This window comes from Brienomyrus brachyistius, chromosome 5 (genome assembly GCF_023856365.1).
Source record: "Brienomyrus brachyistius isolate T26 chromosome 5, BBRACH_0.4, whole genome shotgun sequence".
NCBI classification, from domain to species: domain Eukaryota; kingdom Metazoa; phylum Chordata; class Actinopteri; order Osteoglossiformes; family Mormyridae; genus Brienomyrus; species Brienomyrus brachyistius.
This window is the reverse complement of record NC_064537.1, coordinates 9,940,861-9,959,965: the sequence shown is the minus strand read 5'-3', so window position 1 is coordinate 9,959,965 and position 19,105 is coordinate 9,940,861. Positions and strand designations below refer to the sequence as shown.

General features: G+C 42.7%; 2 protein-coding genes across 2 annotated transcripts; both read left to right on the top strand.

Moving 5' to 3' along the window:
- The first annotated feature begins 7,177 nt into the window (after positions 1-7,177).
- Positions 7,178-10,952, top strand: dand5 (DAN domain family, member 5). The gene is made up of 5 exons (XM_049014169.1): positions 7,178-7,367; positions 7,660-7,725; positions 7,967-8,063; positions 8,321-8,746; positions 8,953-10,952. The coding sequence occupies exons 3-5, from the start codon at positions 7,992-7,994 to the stop codon at positions 9,256-9,258; spliced, it is 804 nt and encodes a 267-aa protein (XP_048870126.1). The 5' UTR covers positions 7,178-7,367; positions 7,660-7,725; positions 7,967-7,991; the 3' UTR covers positions 9,259-10,952.
- A 530-nt stretch (positions 10,953-11,482) lies between these two features.
- LOC125742275 (uncharacterized) lies at positions 11,483-17,204 on the top strand. The gene is made up of 7 exons (XM_049014152.1): positions 11,483-11,924; positions 12,674-12,733; positions 13,471-13,603; positions 14,843-15,060; positions 15,165-16,241; positions 16,348-16,516; positions 17,021-17,204. Exons 4-7 carry the CDS (start codon positions 14,850-14,852, stop codon positions 17,145-17,147), a joined length of 1,584 nt encoding a protein of 527 aa, XP_048870109.1. The 5' UTR covers positions 11,483-11,924; positions 12,674-12,733; positions 13,471-13,603; positions 14,843-14,849; the 3' UTR covers positions 17,148-17,204.
- The last annotated feature ends 1,901 nt before the right edge of the window (positions 17,205-19,105 follow it).

Below are 19,105 nucleotides of genomic sequence, written 5' to 3'. Positions count from 1 at the left end.
AATTTCCATTAGCGGCGTGGCTAGTGTCTAGCGGCGGACATTGAGCTGCCTGAAGGTGGAGATGTGAGTCATGAGACGTACCACCATACACTGGTATTTACGGGAAAAACTCTGGGGTCAGTAGCATGGACACTCAAATTTATGAGTCATGTTTAAGTACCAGTAAATCACATAGATACTGAACGTATGCTGGCTTAGTGGGTTGCACTGTTGTCTTGCACTTCCAGGGTTGTGGGTTCCATTCCCAGTGCCATGTGCATGGAGGTTGCATGATCACTCCGTGTTGCATTTGTTTCCTGTCTGCAGCCTAACACATGCAGTTTAGTGAATGTGTGTGACTGGATATAGTGATGACACTGTCTGGTCTGCTTGGACATTCTTACCCAAAACAACTTCTATGAAGGGCAAAAATGGTTCAATCATTTATCCATGGGGGTGGTGTCTTAAGAGACAGTGGGTTAGGGGGCTGTGCCTATACTCAGCAGGTCATTGGTTGGCTGACTGACTTTACTGTGTCTCGCCCCCCAAATTGCTCCAGGGTCTGTCTGACCTCACTTTCTCAAAAAAGGTACATCACTTCGGATAAAAGCATCTGCCAAATCAATCAAATGTCTAGTTAACTTTGCTGCTTGAGTGCAGAACTGAGCCTGGGCCCCAGTGACGATAAGGGCCAAGCAGAAATGAGAGGCTGCTTGAGCGCAGAACTGAGCCTGGGCGCCAGTGACGATAATGGCCGAGCAGAAATGAGAGGCTGCTTGACTGCAGAACTGAGCCTGGGCGCCAGTGACGATAAGGGCCGAGCAGAAATGAGAGGCTGCTTGAGCGCAGAACTGAGGCTGGGCACCAGTGACGATAAGGGCCGAGCAGAAATGAGAGGCTGCTTGAGCGCAGAACTGAGGCTGGGCACCAGTGACGATAAGGGCCGAGCAGAAATGAGAGGCTGCTTGAGCGCAGAACTGAGCCTGGGCCCCAGTGACGATAAGGGCCGAGCAGAAATGAGAGGCTGCTTGAGCGCAGAACTGAGCCTGGGCCCCAGTGACGATAAGGGCCGAGCAGAAATGAGAGGCTGCTTGAGCGCAGAACTGAGCCTGGGCCCCAGTGACGATAAGGGCCGAGCAGAAATGAGAGGCTGCTTGAGCGCAGAACTGAGGCTGGGCCCCAGTGACGATAAGGGCCGAGCAGAAATGAGAGGCTGCTTGAGCGCAGAACTGAGCCCGGGCGCCAGTGACGATAATGGCCGAGCAGAAATGAGAGGCTGCTTGAGCGCAGAACTGAGCCCGGGCGCCAGTGACGATAAGGGCCGAACAGAAATGAGAGGCTGCTTGAGCGCAGAACTGAGCCCGGGCGCCAGTGACGATAAGGACCGAGTAGAAATGAGAGGCCGGGGTGGCGAACAGAATCCCTAGCCGATACTCCATCGTGACAGGTGGTTGTGTAACTGAACGGGGACCTGGGACCTCTGAGGTTCAGGTGTAGGTAGGGAGGGACGTTGGCACCACATTGCTCCGCGGCCCCTGCTGCCGCATACATATACATACATCATCTCGGTGGCCGCGGTTAATATGCCGGAGTGGAGCGATAGCCGGCCGCTATGTGGGTCAGCCTTAATAGGAGCATCTGCAAAGGGGCTGGCTGTTTATCTGGGCTCCCATTAATTACAGCGTATCTCACATGCATAAACTCTCTCCATTTAGAGGGGGAGACTGAACCGATCTAATGACACAATGAAGATGATCAGAGCCGCGCTAATCTCCGGGTCCTGCACGCGCCGACACCTTTATCGCGCGCAAATGAATGTATTAGGAGATTTGCATGCCTTGCTGCGATGCCCATTACGCTCCCAATTACTCTGACTGACTGGCATGATTGGCGCCCCACCTGCGGCTGCTTGGTCCATATATAAACAAAACAGGAGCCCCCTCTATATCTGTCCCCCAACACAGAGCTTGAGAGGTAGACGTCGGCTATACCGGGAGAGCGGCGTCCTACAGTGTAAGCATTGTGATTATCACATTGCCATCTCCAAAGCTGATTTCCCTGCTAAGCTCTGCTGGATGTATCACTGGACCAGGTGTTGGTTCCGGGTGCTGCTGGTGCTGGGTTTGGTGTCTGTGCAGCTCGGCCCGAAGTATGTTACCATAACATTATAACTTTAGAATCTGACCGACCTTCTCTACAGTGTAGACTCGGGCCCAACAGGGAACATTCCCAGAATTTCAGTCAACTTTATGTGAAGGTCTTCTCAAAGCTGGCAGAGAACATTCTTACTGTAACGTTACTGTTCTAGGTGCACCGTCATTGATTGGGTTCCAGACCCAGATCTGCTTCAGGGGCTCCTCCAAGAAGCACTGCAGCATGTCCAGAATTCACCCTGCTCTCTTCAGGCTACAGGTACAGGAGTGGCTGCCGTGGGTCCTGCATGGGACGCAGTCAAAACTGCCACCTGCAGGGTCATCGGCGCCCGGGGTGGCGGTCTGTCCGGGCAGAGTTAGGCCTCGTCCGGCAGCCTCTCCCCAGCCGCAGCAATGGACTGCAGTCCTTCCCCTGCCTGATACAGGCTGCATCTTTCCTTCATTTTCACACACATACCGCGATTTCCCCAGCTGCACAGTCACACGGCCCATCTGCAACACGTCATATTTACATCGACTGCAGTGTTTGCTGTTACGGTTTAAAGGTGCTGATTGAAGTGTCCGTTACTAAATGAAACACCAGAATATTCAGAAGTTTGAAAAATTCTATGCAATGTTTAAAAACAAAAAAGTTCTACTTTACAAATGTTTGGTAACTCTTTATACATTAACTGCACCTTCATAATGCATTCATAGGACATTCATAAGCAGCATGTAAGTATACCTTAACATCCTAACACACCTTAACAGCTTTAATATATGTTAATGTAATAAATGCTCTATGAATGTATTATAAAGCTGCTATGAATGTTTTATAAATGCATTATAAAGGCATTATAAAAGTGTAGTTAATGTAAAACGTTACCATTTATTTTTTCAGAAATATGTTCGATGTTAAAGGTCTTCTGAAATAAAAAAAAATATATATTTGCATGGAAATACAATGCAGTGATTTATAGATTTTTATATTTCAGATGTCAGATACTCACAGTGAGTCCCAATACTCAGGGAAAGGCTAGTTACTGCTGCCAGGCAGATTTTATGGTCATGTCTTGGTTGCACTTGTACTGGGATGGTTGGCACCCTGAGTGCTTTATAGTCCTGTGATGTCACCGACAGCAGCGTTTCATTGGGCGAGAACTTCCACTGTGTTTGATCAGCAGGTGAGAAAAGCGACAGCAAGGTGTGTGGGGAGAGGGTTAGTCTCCAGGTAGCTCTGACAACCAATGGGAAACGGTAATACTGACCATGTGACCCACTTACTTTATACAGCTTTGGAAGTGGGAGGAATTTTTAAACGCAATGTTTGCATATAGTTTTATAGATGGGGACAAACAATAAAATGGTTAATGCAATTTAACAATAACAACATGCTTCGTTAGCTTATAAAAACACTCTATTAAATAAAAACACTAATTTGTTTAAAGGTTCAAAGGTGTTGCACGGCAGAAGCGTGTGTGCAAATCCCTCGCTCCCTCAACAGCCTGTATACACAGCACACAGCCCATCAAGCATAAACCCGTCAGCCAGTGCAAACATTTAATTACTCATAGTTCATCTGCGTCCCAGTGGACCTTGAGTGCTGATGAGCCCAGGTCCGTCGCTCTCACATCTGTGCTTCCGCTAACATGATTTATCCAGGGAAGCTCTCAGGAGAAAGAGGGAGCGGAGCACAGGTGCCACACGCAGGAACAGATGTGTAAAAAAACGACAGCAAACTCCCAGCTGCTCTGCCTGCAGACGGTACACGGAGGCTGTGGTCAATTACACCAGTTTACACATTACATGTCAAGAGGCATAAACTTTCCAGCTAGGGGGGGTTTCTAATGGGGCAATTATTTAAATACCATGTGGGCCCGCAAGGTCTTTCCTGGAGATGTTTAGTTTGCATGTGTATGGTTGTATGCTAGACTGGCCTTTGGTTTTGTGGTTTTTTTGATACAGCCTCCAAAATATCGCTGGTCACTATTTGTTTGGATGATTAACTGGATTTGTTGATATTATGCAGTTTGTTGATTTATTGTTCATCTGAAATTCATTCATTCTCAGCAATAAAAAAAATAACGAAAAATACGCGTTGACTATTTCTCTTCAAGTGAATCCAACATATACAAGATAATGCATGATGTTGTCAAAGACGTAACGTTATTTTCATTGGGCCCATAGACATACACACACATATGCAGACGTAACGTTTTTAGAAGTTTTCAAATGACTGTATAACAATTAATCCAGTATTTATCACAATGAGTTAGGATTCTGGAAGGTTGTGGGTTCAACTCCCGTAGCTGGCAGAGTAGTCAAATCGCCACTGGGCCATTGATCACGGCCTTAACCCCGGCTGCTCCAGAGACTCTAACCGACTCTCCTCTCTGACCTCATGTATTTCCCACCTACACATCACTTTAGACAAAAGTATCTGCTGAGTAAAAGTATGAAAAATGTTAAATCCTCCAAGCACTTGTCCAGGTCAGGGTCACGGGGGGGAAGGGGGGGGCAGGGGGCATGAGCCTATTCCAGGCAGTTAAGAGCACAAGGTTGAGGGACACAGGGGGCAGTGTGTAACTCAGTGGGTTAGGCCTCTGTACTTGTCATCAGAAGGTCGTCGTCGGATTGAATTCCTTCGTCAGCGGAATAGTTACATGTCTGTTGGGCTTTCAAGCAAGGCCCTTAACACCCCCCCCCCCCCCCAAAAAAAATGCTCTGGGGCGCTGGATAAATAGTTGACTCTGCAGAAAACTAAATTATTCCAATGAATGTGTGCAAATGGAAAATAAAGCATAATTTCATTTGTTTTAAATCCTGGCCAGAATGCCACCCTTCACTGAGTACATCCTATGCATGAACTTACTTACATACTGTCATGCATTATGGGTAATTTAGAGATGCCAGATAGCTTAATTGCATATCTTTGGGCAGTGGAAAGTAAGACACATGAGACAAGGAGAAACATGCCATCTCCACACACACAGAGCAGAGATGGGATTCAAACCAGCAACCTATTGATGTAAGCTACTGTCTTGCCTAGTGTTTTCATTAACGACGTCCTTGTGGCCACGGAAATGTCAGTGACTGGATGTTTCCTCGTTCATCCCACTGCTCTCTGTAAACTCTAGACACCGCAGTGTGTGAAAATCCCGGGATGGTGTCTGTCTCCAAGATGCTGGAACCCCCACGTCTGGCACCAACAATCACACCACGTTCAAAAGATCAAACATCGTAGTCAAATGATTTCCTGAAGCGATAAACTAGCCACTAATATAATGCAGAAATGTGTCCTGCTCTGTAAAACACACAGCAGAAGTCTAAAAGAATGTTATGTAGACTTCGTGTAACATTAAAAATCTCTAGCTCTGGACAAAAAAAAAAAAACACTTAATTCAAATAAAAGTGATTAAAGTACAGGCTAAAAGGAAATGAAGTTTAATTATGAAGCCGATTAAAGCCCCACCAGATGAATTAACACTGGCTAATGACAGGTATAAAAGCCCCTGCATAGATTTAATCTGCTCTTTACTGTGAGTCGGGCACGTTCTCTCCTCACAGTACTGATACCCTACTTCTGCCGGTGAACTCATATGGACCCCATTTAAAGAAAAGGCCACACTGTTTTCTTTCCAGTTAGCTGCTTATGAAATGCTTTTGTCCAAAGTGAATTATGTAACTTAACAGTCACCATATGTACGGTCTGTATTTATGGCCCGTTTTCATTGACCAATTAAGCCTCAGGACGGATCTCAGGCTATCTGAGACCCATACAGAATAAAATACCGATACTCAATACATCCATCAAGGGAGAGAGGGTAGTTTTCACATATTGCTCTCCATAAGACATACATGCTTGGGTGAGAGAGAAGCTTTAGGTCAGAGCACATAGGCAGCCAGAATCCAGCACCCTGGAACATTGGGGGTTAGGGCCCCTCGCCCAAGGGCCCAAAGGTGGCGCCACACTGCCGACCACAGGACTCGAACTAATGACCTTCCGAGCAGCGGAGCAGAGCTCTAACCCACAGAGCCGCACACCACCCGGCGTAAGCGTAAGTTCTTGACACGCTGCCAGTTCATTGTGACTCACTCACACAGACACGCAAATTTGCCTGAAGTGCACGTTTTGGAAGGAAAGCAGAGTATCCAGGCGACAGCAATAATCACCAAAGGGGGGAGCGTGAAGGGGAGGGCATGCAGCGCGGGGTCCAGGTTCAAAGGCACAGCGGAAAAGATGTCAGGCATCAGCAGTGCCACCCGAAGTGTCACCCTGAAACAAACTCTCAGTCGACCTTTAACATTCATTTACTTTCTCTCTTTTGTAAGAAAATTATCACATCTTCTTGTTTTGTTTTTTTTTTAAAAAACAGTTTCTTATACTAAAAACCAGAAGTTAACAATCAGGCTGCAAGGACTTTGATTGCATTTCTGACTGACATGCCGTGTTATTAATCACATCTAATTATGTATTTAACGTTAATACATTCCACTTGGGAATGTGATACTTTGCTGAGAAGTAATTTAATAAAATTCAGGTCAGGTGCCCCTGAAATTAAACGACAAAAAGATAAAGGAACTAGCGAGACCCAAGAGCAGCAAAAGTGGAAAAAAAAACATGACTGGATACCAACAGTATATATTACATGATCAGCTGCAGTAGAGATGTAAGAAAGAGGTACATGTCTTCAACGCTTAAGACATCAAAATCGGTTTATGCAATCAAACTAAAGTAACATTTTTAGTTGCTTAGTTAGAAGTGTTTTCTAATGAAGGATTTTAAGCAGTCTTGGGCCATTAGGCTGAGGTCTTGGAGAACTGTCAAATCAATCCCTGGCTCTAGTTACTGGTTCATTATTGGTATTATGGGAACTGGAGGTGTCCTTCAAAACGCACCATTAAATTTGGTATTTCCTGGACAGGGAGAAGCTGCAGTTTGTACTTTCATTTTAAAAGGTGGCAAAGATAAAAAGCCGGGGCACTCCTGCTGGGAACCGCGACCGGGCACCCCCCCCCCCCCCCCCCCCCCCCTCGGGATTCCCTGGGAAGCGACGTGAATGAAGTGGCTTATCTCGGTGCAGGATGTGTGACCGAGCCGGGACCGCGGTGCCCTCGTCAGCAGCAGCAGGCCACGGTTCGCAGGTGTCCTGTGAAAGGCGGCAGGAGAAACTCACACAGAGGTGGTGCTAACAGCTGCCTAGGGCCAGGTGGGGGAACACAGACCCTGACCCTGGGAAAGCGGCGGAGGCACAGGTAGGGACCGGCTGGAGATGTTGAGGTTAAGGGCTAATTAGCACCACTCTCACAGTGGGAAATCGCGTAGGTAGCCGATGAACCATGGAGGTTACACAAAAATGTATGCAGCCATGTCAAATGTTTGCTATTGTAATTTAAATAGGACTTTTTGTAATTATTTTTGTATATTATCTGTTACCTGCTCAGAAGCATGATGACTTGTAACTGGAGATGTTCTTTATTAAACGTAATATTTTTAAACTGAAGCTAAATTATCATTAAATTAAGTGCATCGTTTTTAAATTTTAAGGCCTAAAGAAAAGCATTCGGCAGCTACAAGGAAGGAGTAATACAGCGGCTCGCAAACAGCGAATGGGTAAGACCGACAGGATAGTACGAAAGTCGCACGTTGTTTTATAACGACACTAATCAGCGTGTTTCATTTTTTTGTTCTATTTTCGCACAGGTTCTGTCCGATTGCGCACATCTTTGATCTGGGCACAATACACATTAGGGTGTTGTCGACAGCACCGTATCTGCCTTAAGGCTTGTCACCAGCCTTCTAAAATTCACCTGTCATAAACGTGCCCCTTTAATGCTGATTTTTTTTCCCCCAGGTGCGAGGTGTGTCCGGCTGTTGGTATGGGAATATTGGCACCCTCGCTTACGGAGACCTTCCAATTACTATCCATATCTAGTATAAAAGGATTCCAGGTAAAACAGCTTCTCGTACTACAGACAGCAGGGTCACCGCACGGAACCTTGGACCAGAAAATAATTTTGTAATTAAATTAAATTCTTTAAAATAAGAAATTCAAGCTTTTAGTCTCGGAAGAGTTATAATAAGCTGTATACCGAATACTGTATACTAAAAAGGTGGCATAGTACTTACTAGGGTTTACATTTTTCTTTTTTGCAAAATGATCTCGGTTCATTTTTATTTTTTAATAACGCTCAGTGCCGTTATCCAGGGATTTCCCCAAAACGTAATCGAGAACTTTATAAATAAAGCAAAAGACTTGGAAGCGTCCGGCAGCGAAGCAGACGAGCCCTTTCGGGGGATGGTTAAGGTTGTCAAAATTAGCCCCCATTTTCTTCGGCCGGCCAGCCTATTCAGGGCCCCCGCCATCAGACGAGGCCCTAAGCCGAGAAGCCCCTTACCGGCCTTTTTGGCTCTGGGGCGCCCCGGTCCCGTTCCTTCCGGAAAGGGGACTCTGATTTCGGCACTGCCTAAGCGCCATGGGGACAGCAGCGACTTGGAGAGTAAGAGGAGACAGGGACTGTCGATGTGGCAAAGAGCGATGGAGAAAAGCAGCCAAGGCAAGGAAGGGCTGGCATTGCCCGTTAACCTGAAGGACATCTCCAAACAAAACTGCGTCGCTGTTCCTTTCGTCCAGGTAAGATAGACAGATCCAGTATTATTATGTTAATTATTATTGATCGACGCTATCAAGTGTACAAGATGGAAGATTATAAATATGGATTTGGTGTTGCTATTATTTATATTGTTGCTGCTGTTGCTTTGCGGCTGTTCTCGATTTAATTAACCAAAAAGGGTTTAATTAAGTTGGGATAATTAACGTGACATTTTTCTTCTGCACAGCGGGTGACAGAGGCAGGTTGCGAGACTGTGACAGTGCACAATAAATTGTGCTTTGGCCAGTGCAGCTCGTTGTATATTCCGCCTGGCGGGGAGTCCGCTGGAGCTGCGCCCGGCGGAAATCAGCGCGCCCCTCCGTGCGCCCGCTGCGCCCCTTCGCGCTCCCGCTACGTGACGGTGCCGCTGCGTTGCCGAGGAACGACGCGGGAGCGCGAGAGGCGCGTGATGATCGTGGAGGAGTGCGCGTGCGAAACAGGTCTGGAGGAAGGTCCCGCGGAGGGGATGGCGATCCCATACCTGAAACACTGACATTCCTGAATGAAGAGGGATTTCTGTTAATAATGGTGGCTTACAAAAAATTGGACCCACTACCAGTGCAGACACCTGATAAACGTGCATTATCAGAAATTATTATATTATTATAAGAAATGTAAATGCCAGAAGACATGGAAGCAAAAAGCTACCATTTAAATGTTCGCAGACACGTGACCCAAAATATTTGGCTCATTAGATTCTTCGTTAAACTCTGATAACAAGTGGCCTGGCCCATACTGTAAATGTAGTGTCATCCAAATTGGATGGTATGTTGTACAATGTCCAATGTGGAGATAATTAAAACCTGTCTTTCTGTCATTAACAAAAAGGCACACCACAACCTGCAAGCACTGCCCAGAACAGCTGCAGTACTTTATCTCTTGCTGAATCTAATATTTTCCATCTTATATTGATGTACCACTGTCATTGTTGTCAGACAATGTAGTTAATTGCGAATTATATATCTGACTCAAAATTGGCCTCTTCCCGTTGGCCCTATTTTTGACAAAGGCAGATGTTGCTGTGCATTTGAGCAATAAAACATCCTTGTCCAAGAGAATGCTTCTGTTCCACTTTCGACAAGACGGGAAACAGCCTGCAGAAGCCACGGTGGATATTGCAAAGTCATTGAGACCTATAGTATCCATATTACTGCAGGAAAGCCAGTTGGCAGGCCAGAACAAATACTGTTTTCTTACAAAAAGATAAAGGTCATCGGAAAAAAAACCAACCATAACTGTCCAAATATATGAGTCATTTGGGAGCTGCCTAGATGCTGGCTACTACTACACCACATAATCATCCTTTTTTGTGGGGATTCTCCTGGCTGTGGAAGTTGGAGGTGGGTATGTTTCCTAGATAAATCGCTGCCCTAATGCGGACGCGGATTACAGTCGCCATTAGCTAGCCGCTAATGCTACCGGCTTGGCAGCGCTTCCTGCGACGCCCACTCCATCTGGCTGTCAGAGCGGGCCGCAGTTTCCTAGCTAACTATGAAACGCATGAGTCATCGCAGGTAGAATGTAACCTCTCGAAAACATGTGCAGATTAAGATACGCGGCAATATATAAACCTATACGCCGACGTAACCCTTCATGCAGAGGTGCAAAAGACTCAATTACCGAAATATACACTTCGCATTTTACAGTTCATGTTGCATATGCGCAGGCCAAGCACCTGAATATAATTACTAGACCTCCTTCACTGCACCCAGCCGAAGCCTGGCATCTGTTGTGACATGACTGCAGTGCAGTCAAAGCTAAATATGAAGCTAATGCGTCTAGCTACTGACAAATGAATGTGTTTAGCAGTTTCGCACTTGTCTAGTATTGTACACACCTAATAAGTGCCACCTGTTAGTCTGGCTATGTGCCAGGGGTAATTCGCATGCATTTTCCACTATGCCATGTGTCTGAGCTCTCAACAAAGGACACAGGTAGAATTTCCTGAACAGATTCCTGCTGGACAGTACATTGAACTACTGGCACTGTGCAGCAAAAGCCGAATAAAATACGTTTTTGGCACTTTTTAATGAATCCCTCCCTTCCAGAAAAATCTCCAGGATAAATGGTCCAGGTGCTTTATTGAAAATATGTTTCCCCTTAGCGCTGAATATTACCGGGGGAAAAAAAAAAATTATCCACCACAGGAGCCCTTCGCAAATTGGAAAAAAGCAGGACTTTTGCTACATACCACACTGTAAGAAATGGCAGTGAATTTGACATTAAAACCATGTAAAATCACTACAGAAAAGTATAGTAAACCCAAAAACACAATTTTCCTGCTTCAATCACAGCGGACTTTTGTAAACTATTAAATATAATATTTTTGTTATATGTACAACATTAATGTGTGATTATAATCAAATTTATTTGTTAAAACTACAAATACTGGGAACAAAAACAGTGAAATACTTTAATACTTATAACAAAACAATTTTGTTAATTTGACGTGTAAATATTGTAAAAATTATAGTTTTAGTCAGTTGTTTTTCAAAAATACAAGAATTATATGTAAGTCACTATTCAAGTTTATACTGTAGGCATTTACTGGGCCTACTTTTAACATGATCATGAAATGATGCAAATTCAGGTATAAGACTAATAAAAATGTTTTCACAGAAGATGTGAACCTGAGAGGTTGCCTCTCTATTTATAGGCTATATAAAAATATACAATTATAATTGTTTACATTATGTGTTTTTTTTTTATCATTCGGGCTATTTGCAGCCTATTGTTGAGTAACCTATAAGAAATTATCATTTAACGCCTAAGTAATGCTTCTGTTCAGTCATAATGCTTGTATTCTTTATGTTTCTTTTAATGACAATGTGATACTTAGACTAGACTACTGTTTTGGGTTATGTTAGCAATGTCTCATTATTACAGGCTAAACAAACTTACAATGCCACCTATAGGATTTCTATGGTGCCTCCTCTTCACAGAGCTGTAGGTCACTCTGCTGCACTGAGTGCGCCTAATTTTGAATGTGCATCTGATGCTCGTCTCTGATTGGATAATGACGTGAGGGCGGGAGCACGCACCATTTGCAGAGTGGAGAAGGAGAAGACAGAAAACGTCGAAGTCTTTAGGACAAATTACAAACATACGATTTGAATTTTCTTTTGATGATCTGTGTTTGTTCATCAGAAAGTTTGCACGGTAAGTTTAATATTTTGGCGACTTTTTTTCGAGAAAAAAACATCACAAGCACCAGTTGATACTCAGACCAATGCTTGATAACTTAGCGCTAGCATGCTAGTTCAGCGAAAAAGCACGGGCAAACTTTTGAAATACTAAAAATGATCACCTGCGTCTTTTGTAAAAAGATATTGGTCACATTAAGAGGCTATGTACTACATTGCAGAGTGCATAGGAATGAGCCTTGTTGTCTTTTTAAATGTGTTGGCGCCAGTTGCAGTCAAACATTCACCACTTACTCTGCTTTCAAGGGGCATTTTTATCGTGTGCACAATGCACCTGCACTTCAAGCTGCTCCTAAAGCTCTTGTTGCAGATTTAAAATGTGCTGTTTCATTATGTGCCCGCCATTTTCAAACAGTGAAAGAGCTAGTGTCCCACTTAAATGATCATATTGCAGAGGGCAGGTCTGTGTCATGTCCAGTAAGTGGTTGTAAGCATGTGTTTACAAAAAAGTCATCATTTACTTCTCACATGTGTAGGAAGCATAAAGCATGTTCCCCAGATGGTATTGATGACATGTACAAGAAATCTCGCCCTCAGTCCCTAAATGACGGTACAGAATATTCAGAAAACACACATGAAGCCATGCCATCTGCTAGTTCAGCCAGTGATATGCCAGAAAATGATAGTCAGTCTTTTCTCAGAAACATGTGTCTCTTTTACCTTAAACTGCAAGGACAGCTGCTAATTCCTGCCTCTACCATACAGAGTATTGCTGAGGAAATGCAGAATGTGCACGAATTGGGTCAAGCCTACACAATAAATAAGGTAAGTTGTTTACTAAAAAATTAAATGAGCCTATCAGATGAAGCTGTCACTAAAATCTGTGACTGCATTAAAGAGTCAGATTTGTTCTCTGCTTGCCATCAAGGACAATTAGGAACAACACACACCAGAAATCAAACATTCAAAAAAATGTTTAAATACACAGAACCCAAGAAAGTGCCATTGGGAATGGATGAAAACATGATAGAAAAATTTGCTTACTACATACCAATGGGAGAAACTCTGAAGAGCTTTTTAGAGTCACAGTTATGGAAGAATACACTGTCACAACAGTTTGGGGGTCCTGATGTAGAGATTTTTAAGGATTTATATGATGGAAAAAATTTCAAATGTCACCAGTTTAATGAAAACCCTGAAAGCCTCAAACTGATTTTGTTCCAAGATTCATTTGAGGTAGTGAATCCCCTGGGTTCTGCTAAAAAGATGCACAAACTTCTTGCAGTCTATCTGTCATTAGCAAATTTACCCATTCATTTGCGTTCAAATACAGATAATATGTTTTTAGTCTTGTTGTGTGTTGAGAATGACTTCAAGCGTTTTGGAATAACCAAAGTTTTTTCAGAGTTGTTGGAAGATCTGAAATCTTTGGAAACAGATGGATTAGATGTAGATGGAGAAACAGTAAAAGGGGGTCTTTACTGTATTGCTGGGGACAACTTGGGTTCTCATTGCATAGGAGGGTTTACAGAAAACTTCAGCTGCTCTCAATATTTCTGCAGGTACTGTGAAGTAACACGAAGTGAGTTTTATGCTGATCCGAATGCCTGTGGTCCTCCACGCACTCCGGAAACGTATGACACAGCTGTTGCTGATCTCCAGGCTGAAACTATCCAAGACGTTAGAGGAATAGAGGTAAACTCCATCTTCAATACCCTTCAGTCTTTTCACGTATCCCAGCCTGGTCTCCCACCTTGTCTAGGTCATGACCTCTTTGAAGGAGTTGTGTCATATGATCTAGCACTGTACCTGAAGAACATTATAAAAAATAAAAAATGGTTCACATACTCCCTTTTAAACAGGCGCATTAAACAGTTTAAATATAAAGGATCCGAAGCACTTACAAAGCCATGTACTGTCAAACCTGACGGATCCAAATTATCAGGGCAAGCCGTTCAAAACTGGAACCTTTTGAGATTGCTGCCAGTTTTGATTGGTGACAAAGTGAAAAACCATGAGGATGAAGTATGGCAGTTAGCTCTCCAGTTAAAAGACATTGTGGATCTTATTTGTGCTCAGAGCATTTCCTTGTCCCAGATAGCATTTGCTGACATTTTGATCCAAGAGTATTTGGAGATGAGAAAGCTGTTGTTTCCTGAAATTCAACTAAAACCCAAGCACCACTATTTGCGCCATTATTCAGCACTGTTGTTGAAATTTGGTCCATTGATGAGGTTATGGACGCTTAGGTTTGAATGTAAACACAGTTATTTTAAAAGATGTGCCAGACACTTGAAAAGCTTCAAAAATATTTGTCAAACTTTGTCAACACGTCATCAGATGTATCAGGCTTATCTTTTAGCTGGGCAAGAATGCCGTGAACTGCTGCAAGTGAAGGAGAGCTGTGTGTTTTATCCCAACCTCTACAGTGACACTATTCAGCATGCAGTCAGGGAGTTAGCTTTTTCAGAAAGCAATACCACAGTTACCACAGACATTCACTACAAGGGTACTGCATATAAAAAGGGACAGTTTCTTGTGTACAGAAATGACGAGTGTATGGAGTTTGGTGAACTTCTACTCATCTTGATTCAAAATGACACATCTGTGTATGTTCTGATGGATATCCACAAAGGCATCTTCCTCTTAGAATACCATCTGTATTCTGTGACACAGGACAGTCTTGGGTTACAGTGTATTAACATTAATGACCTGCCTGACTTCTATCCTTTGGTATCATACATTCTTGAAGGACACCGAGTCATTCCACTAAAGCACAGTATTGTGGCAAAATAACGTCCAATTAATAGCTCACTTCTCACTGTAAATAGTTTAACATTAATATAAGTGTTACCTGATCCATACCCTGCTCCATTAAGTGTATGAACTCTATGTGATTTTCTAATTTGTTTGGTGGTGGCATTTCTTCTTCAGTGCAAATATGAGTGACTCAGGGCGAACCTTCCTAGATGTCGCCATTACGGAAGTCCTACCAGAACTTCAAGCAGTGAACAAAAACATCCTGGAAGAGCACTTGCAGTCCATCGGAGTTGAGACAAGTGATGATCTACGCTTCGTAACGGAGGCAGATTTGATGACAGCATTAAGACCTGTACAAGCGAGAAAGCTTCTTTCTGCTTGGAAACAGAAATGTAAGTAAAAACAACAGACAACTATTCAAAATCAAAAGTAGAGATGGTCATGGACAGACATACAGTGTGAATCATAATTGTATTTTTTTTTTGCAATTTAAAAGACCAAACTCCAGAGAACAGCTCGCTATCATCTGTGGAAGCCTCACCCACCCAGTCGCTGTCATTGCTCTCTGTTTCACCCCAAAGTCTATCATCAACCTCTTCCAGCAGCCCAGGACGTGACATACATTGGGATGACAACTTCGAAATTCCATGGAGTAAACTTCCTGCAGAAGTTATGCATTTTCTTGAGAGGGGGAAAAGGCCTCGGCCAAAACTGAGGAGGCAAATGGTCCGGATTGTTGTGACTGAGATGATGGAAAAATGCCCTCATGTAGGTAGAAAACATTCAATTGACGTTGCAAAAAAAATGGTAGCAAAATATCCCAATTCTCTGCAAGATGTCATAGAGGGTGATATTGTTGGTGCAGGCTACCTTTCCCTTGTCAAACAGTTGCAGAACAGAATTGAAAATGTAAGGCGCACTTCAACACCCAAAATAAGAAAAAGAAAACATCAGACTGACTCAGACCACACAGACGAGATCCCATTAGAAGAAAGAGCAGCAATGCAGGATACATATGGGTGCCTTAAATGGAATGTAGAATTTCTGCCTCTTGAAGAAACTCCAGAGAGCCAACAGCAAAAGATGGAGAAACTCAAGGTGATGTTCCAACAAGCTGACGCCAATCCAGAAGAGGTAAAAAGTCTAATGAAGTCCACTTATTACACACAGCGTCAACATGTCAATCAGGGGAAAAGTATCAAATGCCTTAGAGAGGAGTGGCCATTTTGGTTTGATGAACTTGGCATGTCGGTCCACTTCAAGGAACTTACTGGGATTGACCTCAAAGAGACATTCACACGAAATTTGGACTTGAAGGGGAAAAGGCTTCTGGAGTACATGACCACAGTTGCTGTCAGCAAAAGCAAGACGTTCCTTCAGACTTATGCAAGGCTTCAGAGGATACGGGGACCGCAGAGTGGCTGCTCAGATGATGTGAAAGAGATGGTCCTGCTTCTGCTCAGCTACTTTGATGAGAAGGAGGAGTACATGCTTTTCCATGTTGAAGATACATGTCTGGCAGATGAGGTACAACTGGAGCAAGTGCCTCTGACACCCACTATTATTGTGTGTGGTAAGTCTGTTTCATAGCTCTCTTTTTTTTTTTTATTGCACTTTTTATAGAATGTCATGTGACTGCTGTGCTTATTAATATAACCTGTTAAATTATTTGTTCACAGGACAGTCCTGCTATTCCTCAAGAAGATACATGCTGAGTATTGATCGGAACCTCGTCAGCACAAACATATCCTCCTTCGTTTCTGCACTGTGCCTCATGTTCGGGAGCTACTACAATTTTAACATCCATTATCCATCTGAGCTGGCTTCCACTCTGGAGTTTCTTCAGAGGTGAGCAAATAAGGCTTCTTATTTCTGGACTGATAACTGAGACTCTGGAATCTGGCTCTGATGTGGTTGGAGTTCAGGTCTGGCACTGAGTCTCGGTTCGGTTTGGACCCAGATTCAGAGTGTTATTTTTTTTTTTTTTTTTTATAAAATAAGTCTGAATCCGGGTCCAAGCCTGGCCGAGACTCAGGGCTAGACCAAGGGTCAGCTGACGTCTGACTACCTATAACCTTTTGCTTTGGATTTTAAAATGCAAAAGTGTGATTTATCACTGCAAAAGATACTCGTGAAGGGTGCCAATACTTTTGACCATGCATTGTTCACTTCCCCACAGCATTTTGGTTATATTTTGTCTTGAACGTGGTGAAACCAATTGTTGTTTGTAGTTTGGCCATGACTGTGTATATATACACGTATATACTTAATTTTTATTTACTTACTTTGTACTTGTATTTTAACTGATCAATTACAAAACGCTTAATATACTTTTATGTTTTTATTCTACAGGTGTTTCTTCTGCATGAACCCAGAAAAAGGAACCAAAGTAGAGAACAAAAACTCGAAGCATCATCTCAGTGTGAACCCTCGAGTCCTCACCCTGATTCAGGATCTCGCCGACCACGAGTGGCGCTAAGCCTAAGTATTGACTCTCTGTGGACTGTTAGGTTTAAGTACACATTGTGGATTTAACAAAGTAAAACTTTCTGGTCGAATGCATGAAGCCAGTTCATGAATGATTCATGAAGATGTTCTTGCTTTGAAGGAATGTTCCAGTTTTGTTTGTTTTTTTAACCATGCTGCTACTGCAGTGTTTCTAGACCACCTGTATAGGTTTGTTTCACCACAGGTGGTTTTCCTGATGTGTTTTTTGACCAAGGCCATGGTTGTGGTGACCGCAGGGTGCGTGTTGCATTGCATGGTGATTATGATAATTTTGGCACAATGTAATTTTTGTTTTAAAATCTTAACTATTTAACTTTTCCTGGTAGAGTGTCTAGCAAATGCTTTTTTCATGAACATGGTTCTTGCTTGCAGGAATGTTCAACAGCTTTATAGCTTTTGATTCAATTGTGTAGTTGATGTGCGCCTTGCATATTATGTTAGTTGGAAAAATGCATCCAACTGTTGTCATTTGCTTTATTGGCTGCAAAATAAATTTCCCAAAAGTGATATTTCTCTCGTCTTTTCTCAAGATGCATTTTTGCATGTTTAGCTATAGGAATAGCAGTAATTAGTTTGTTAATTAGGTTTATGACTAAAATTTTACATTAAAACATAAAATACAGCATGTATGTATGTATAATATACAGAGCAACTCCATTTAATATGCACAGTTTTGACGTTGTTCTACCAGTTTAAATTAGTTTTTTGTTTGATATTTCCCTGTTAATTTTACAATTTATGAATCCACAATAAGCAATTATTACATGTAAAAGATACAGGAAATAGTCTATTTATATATAACATCATTGTGTGATATTAACTTCTTTTTTTTGTAGATTTAACAGTTTTTGTGTCATTTACTGTAAATCAATTTACATATTGCATCTGTAAAGCGATCTATTGTGCTGCTGTATTTTTTACAGGACGTTCCTGGTAACCCCAGCTGCCAGCGTTTTCCTGTAAAAACAGCACTTTTTTTTTTACAGTGCATGAACCATGTCCTCTAATACACCATGATTACCATAAAACAAAGTAATAAAGTAATAAATACACATGGCTGCAGAACACATTTCCCATATATGTACCGGATAAGAGGATATGGGTTTATGGGAAAAAAATACGGATTATATATAACATGCGTTAAAATTTAATGAAAGTGTAATTTTGTCGTAAGTGTAAAAGTTTTACACTGTTATCCAAATATTTCTACGTCACTCCTGTATATGTACTGTGCTGGGATAATAAAAACCGCGTGTCGTTTCTTGAATTATGAAATGTTACTATAGATAAAATCAAATATTTAAATTCTCCAGCGCATTGTTGCTCTTATCTTACGCATCCAAGCTCTAGCTGGCTGCTGTTCACGACCCCACCCTGCATTTTCCGTCCGGCGGAACTGCGGCTTCACAAACCACCACAGCACATTAGTGTTTTAGCTTTATAAACGTATGATTTATTAATTTCCTGGCAGTTAAAAATAGAGAATATTACTTGTCCCATATGTCGCTGTCCCTTAATGAGGAAAGGTCCTTAACATGGCTTGGCGCCTAGTCAAAAGCATGGCGCCTAAATTCATGTAGGACTCAGTTTTACATTAAAGCCTCCAACCACGCTTATGCATTAAAGCTTATACTGGATGTCAAATCGCAGATCTCAGATGAACGCAATTACCTTCTTTTTGTTTTAATTCCGGTCTGGAGAGAAAGATGCTTTTTTGATCATACTGTCGCTGCCGTAATTAGCGGAAACATTTCCATCACATCTGCAGGCCGGAATCAAATACAATCAGGCACACCTGCTTCGCTGAAAGCGATACCGGTAACCCCTCAGGGTTTGTCCTTACTTACCTGGCCGTCCAAGAGCAATGAGTGCACTTATAACTTGACTAATTAGACAACTCATTGATTTAATTAGGTAATGATTGGCTCA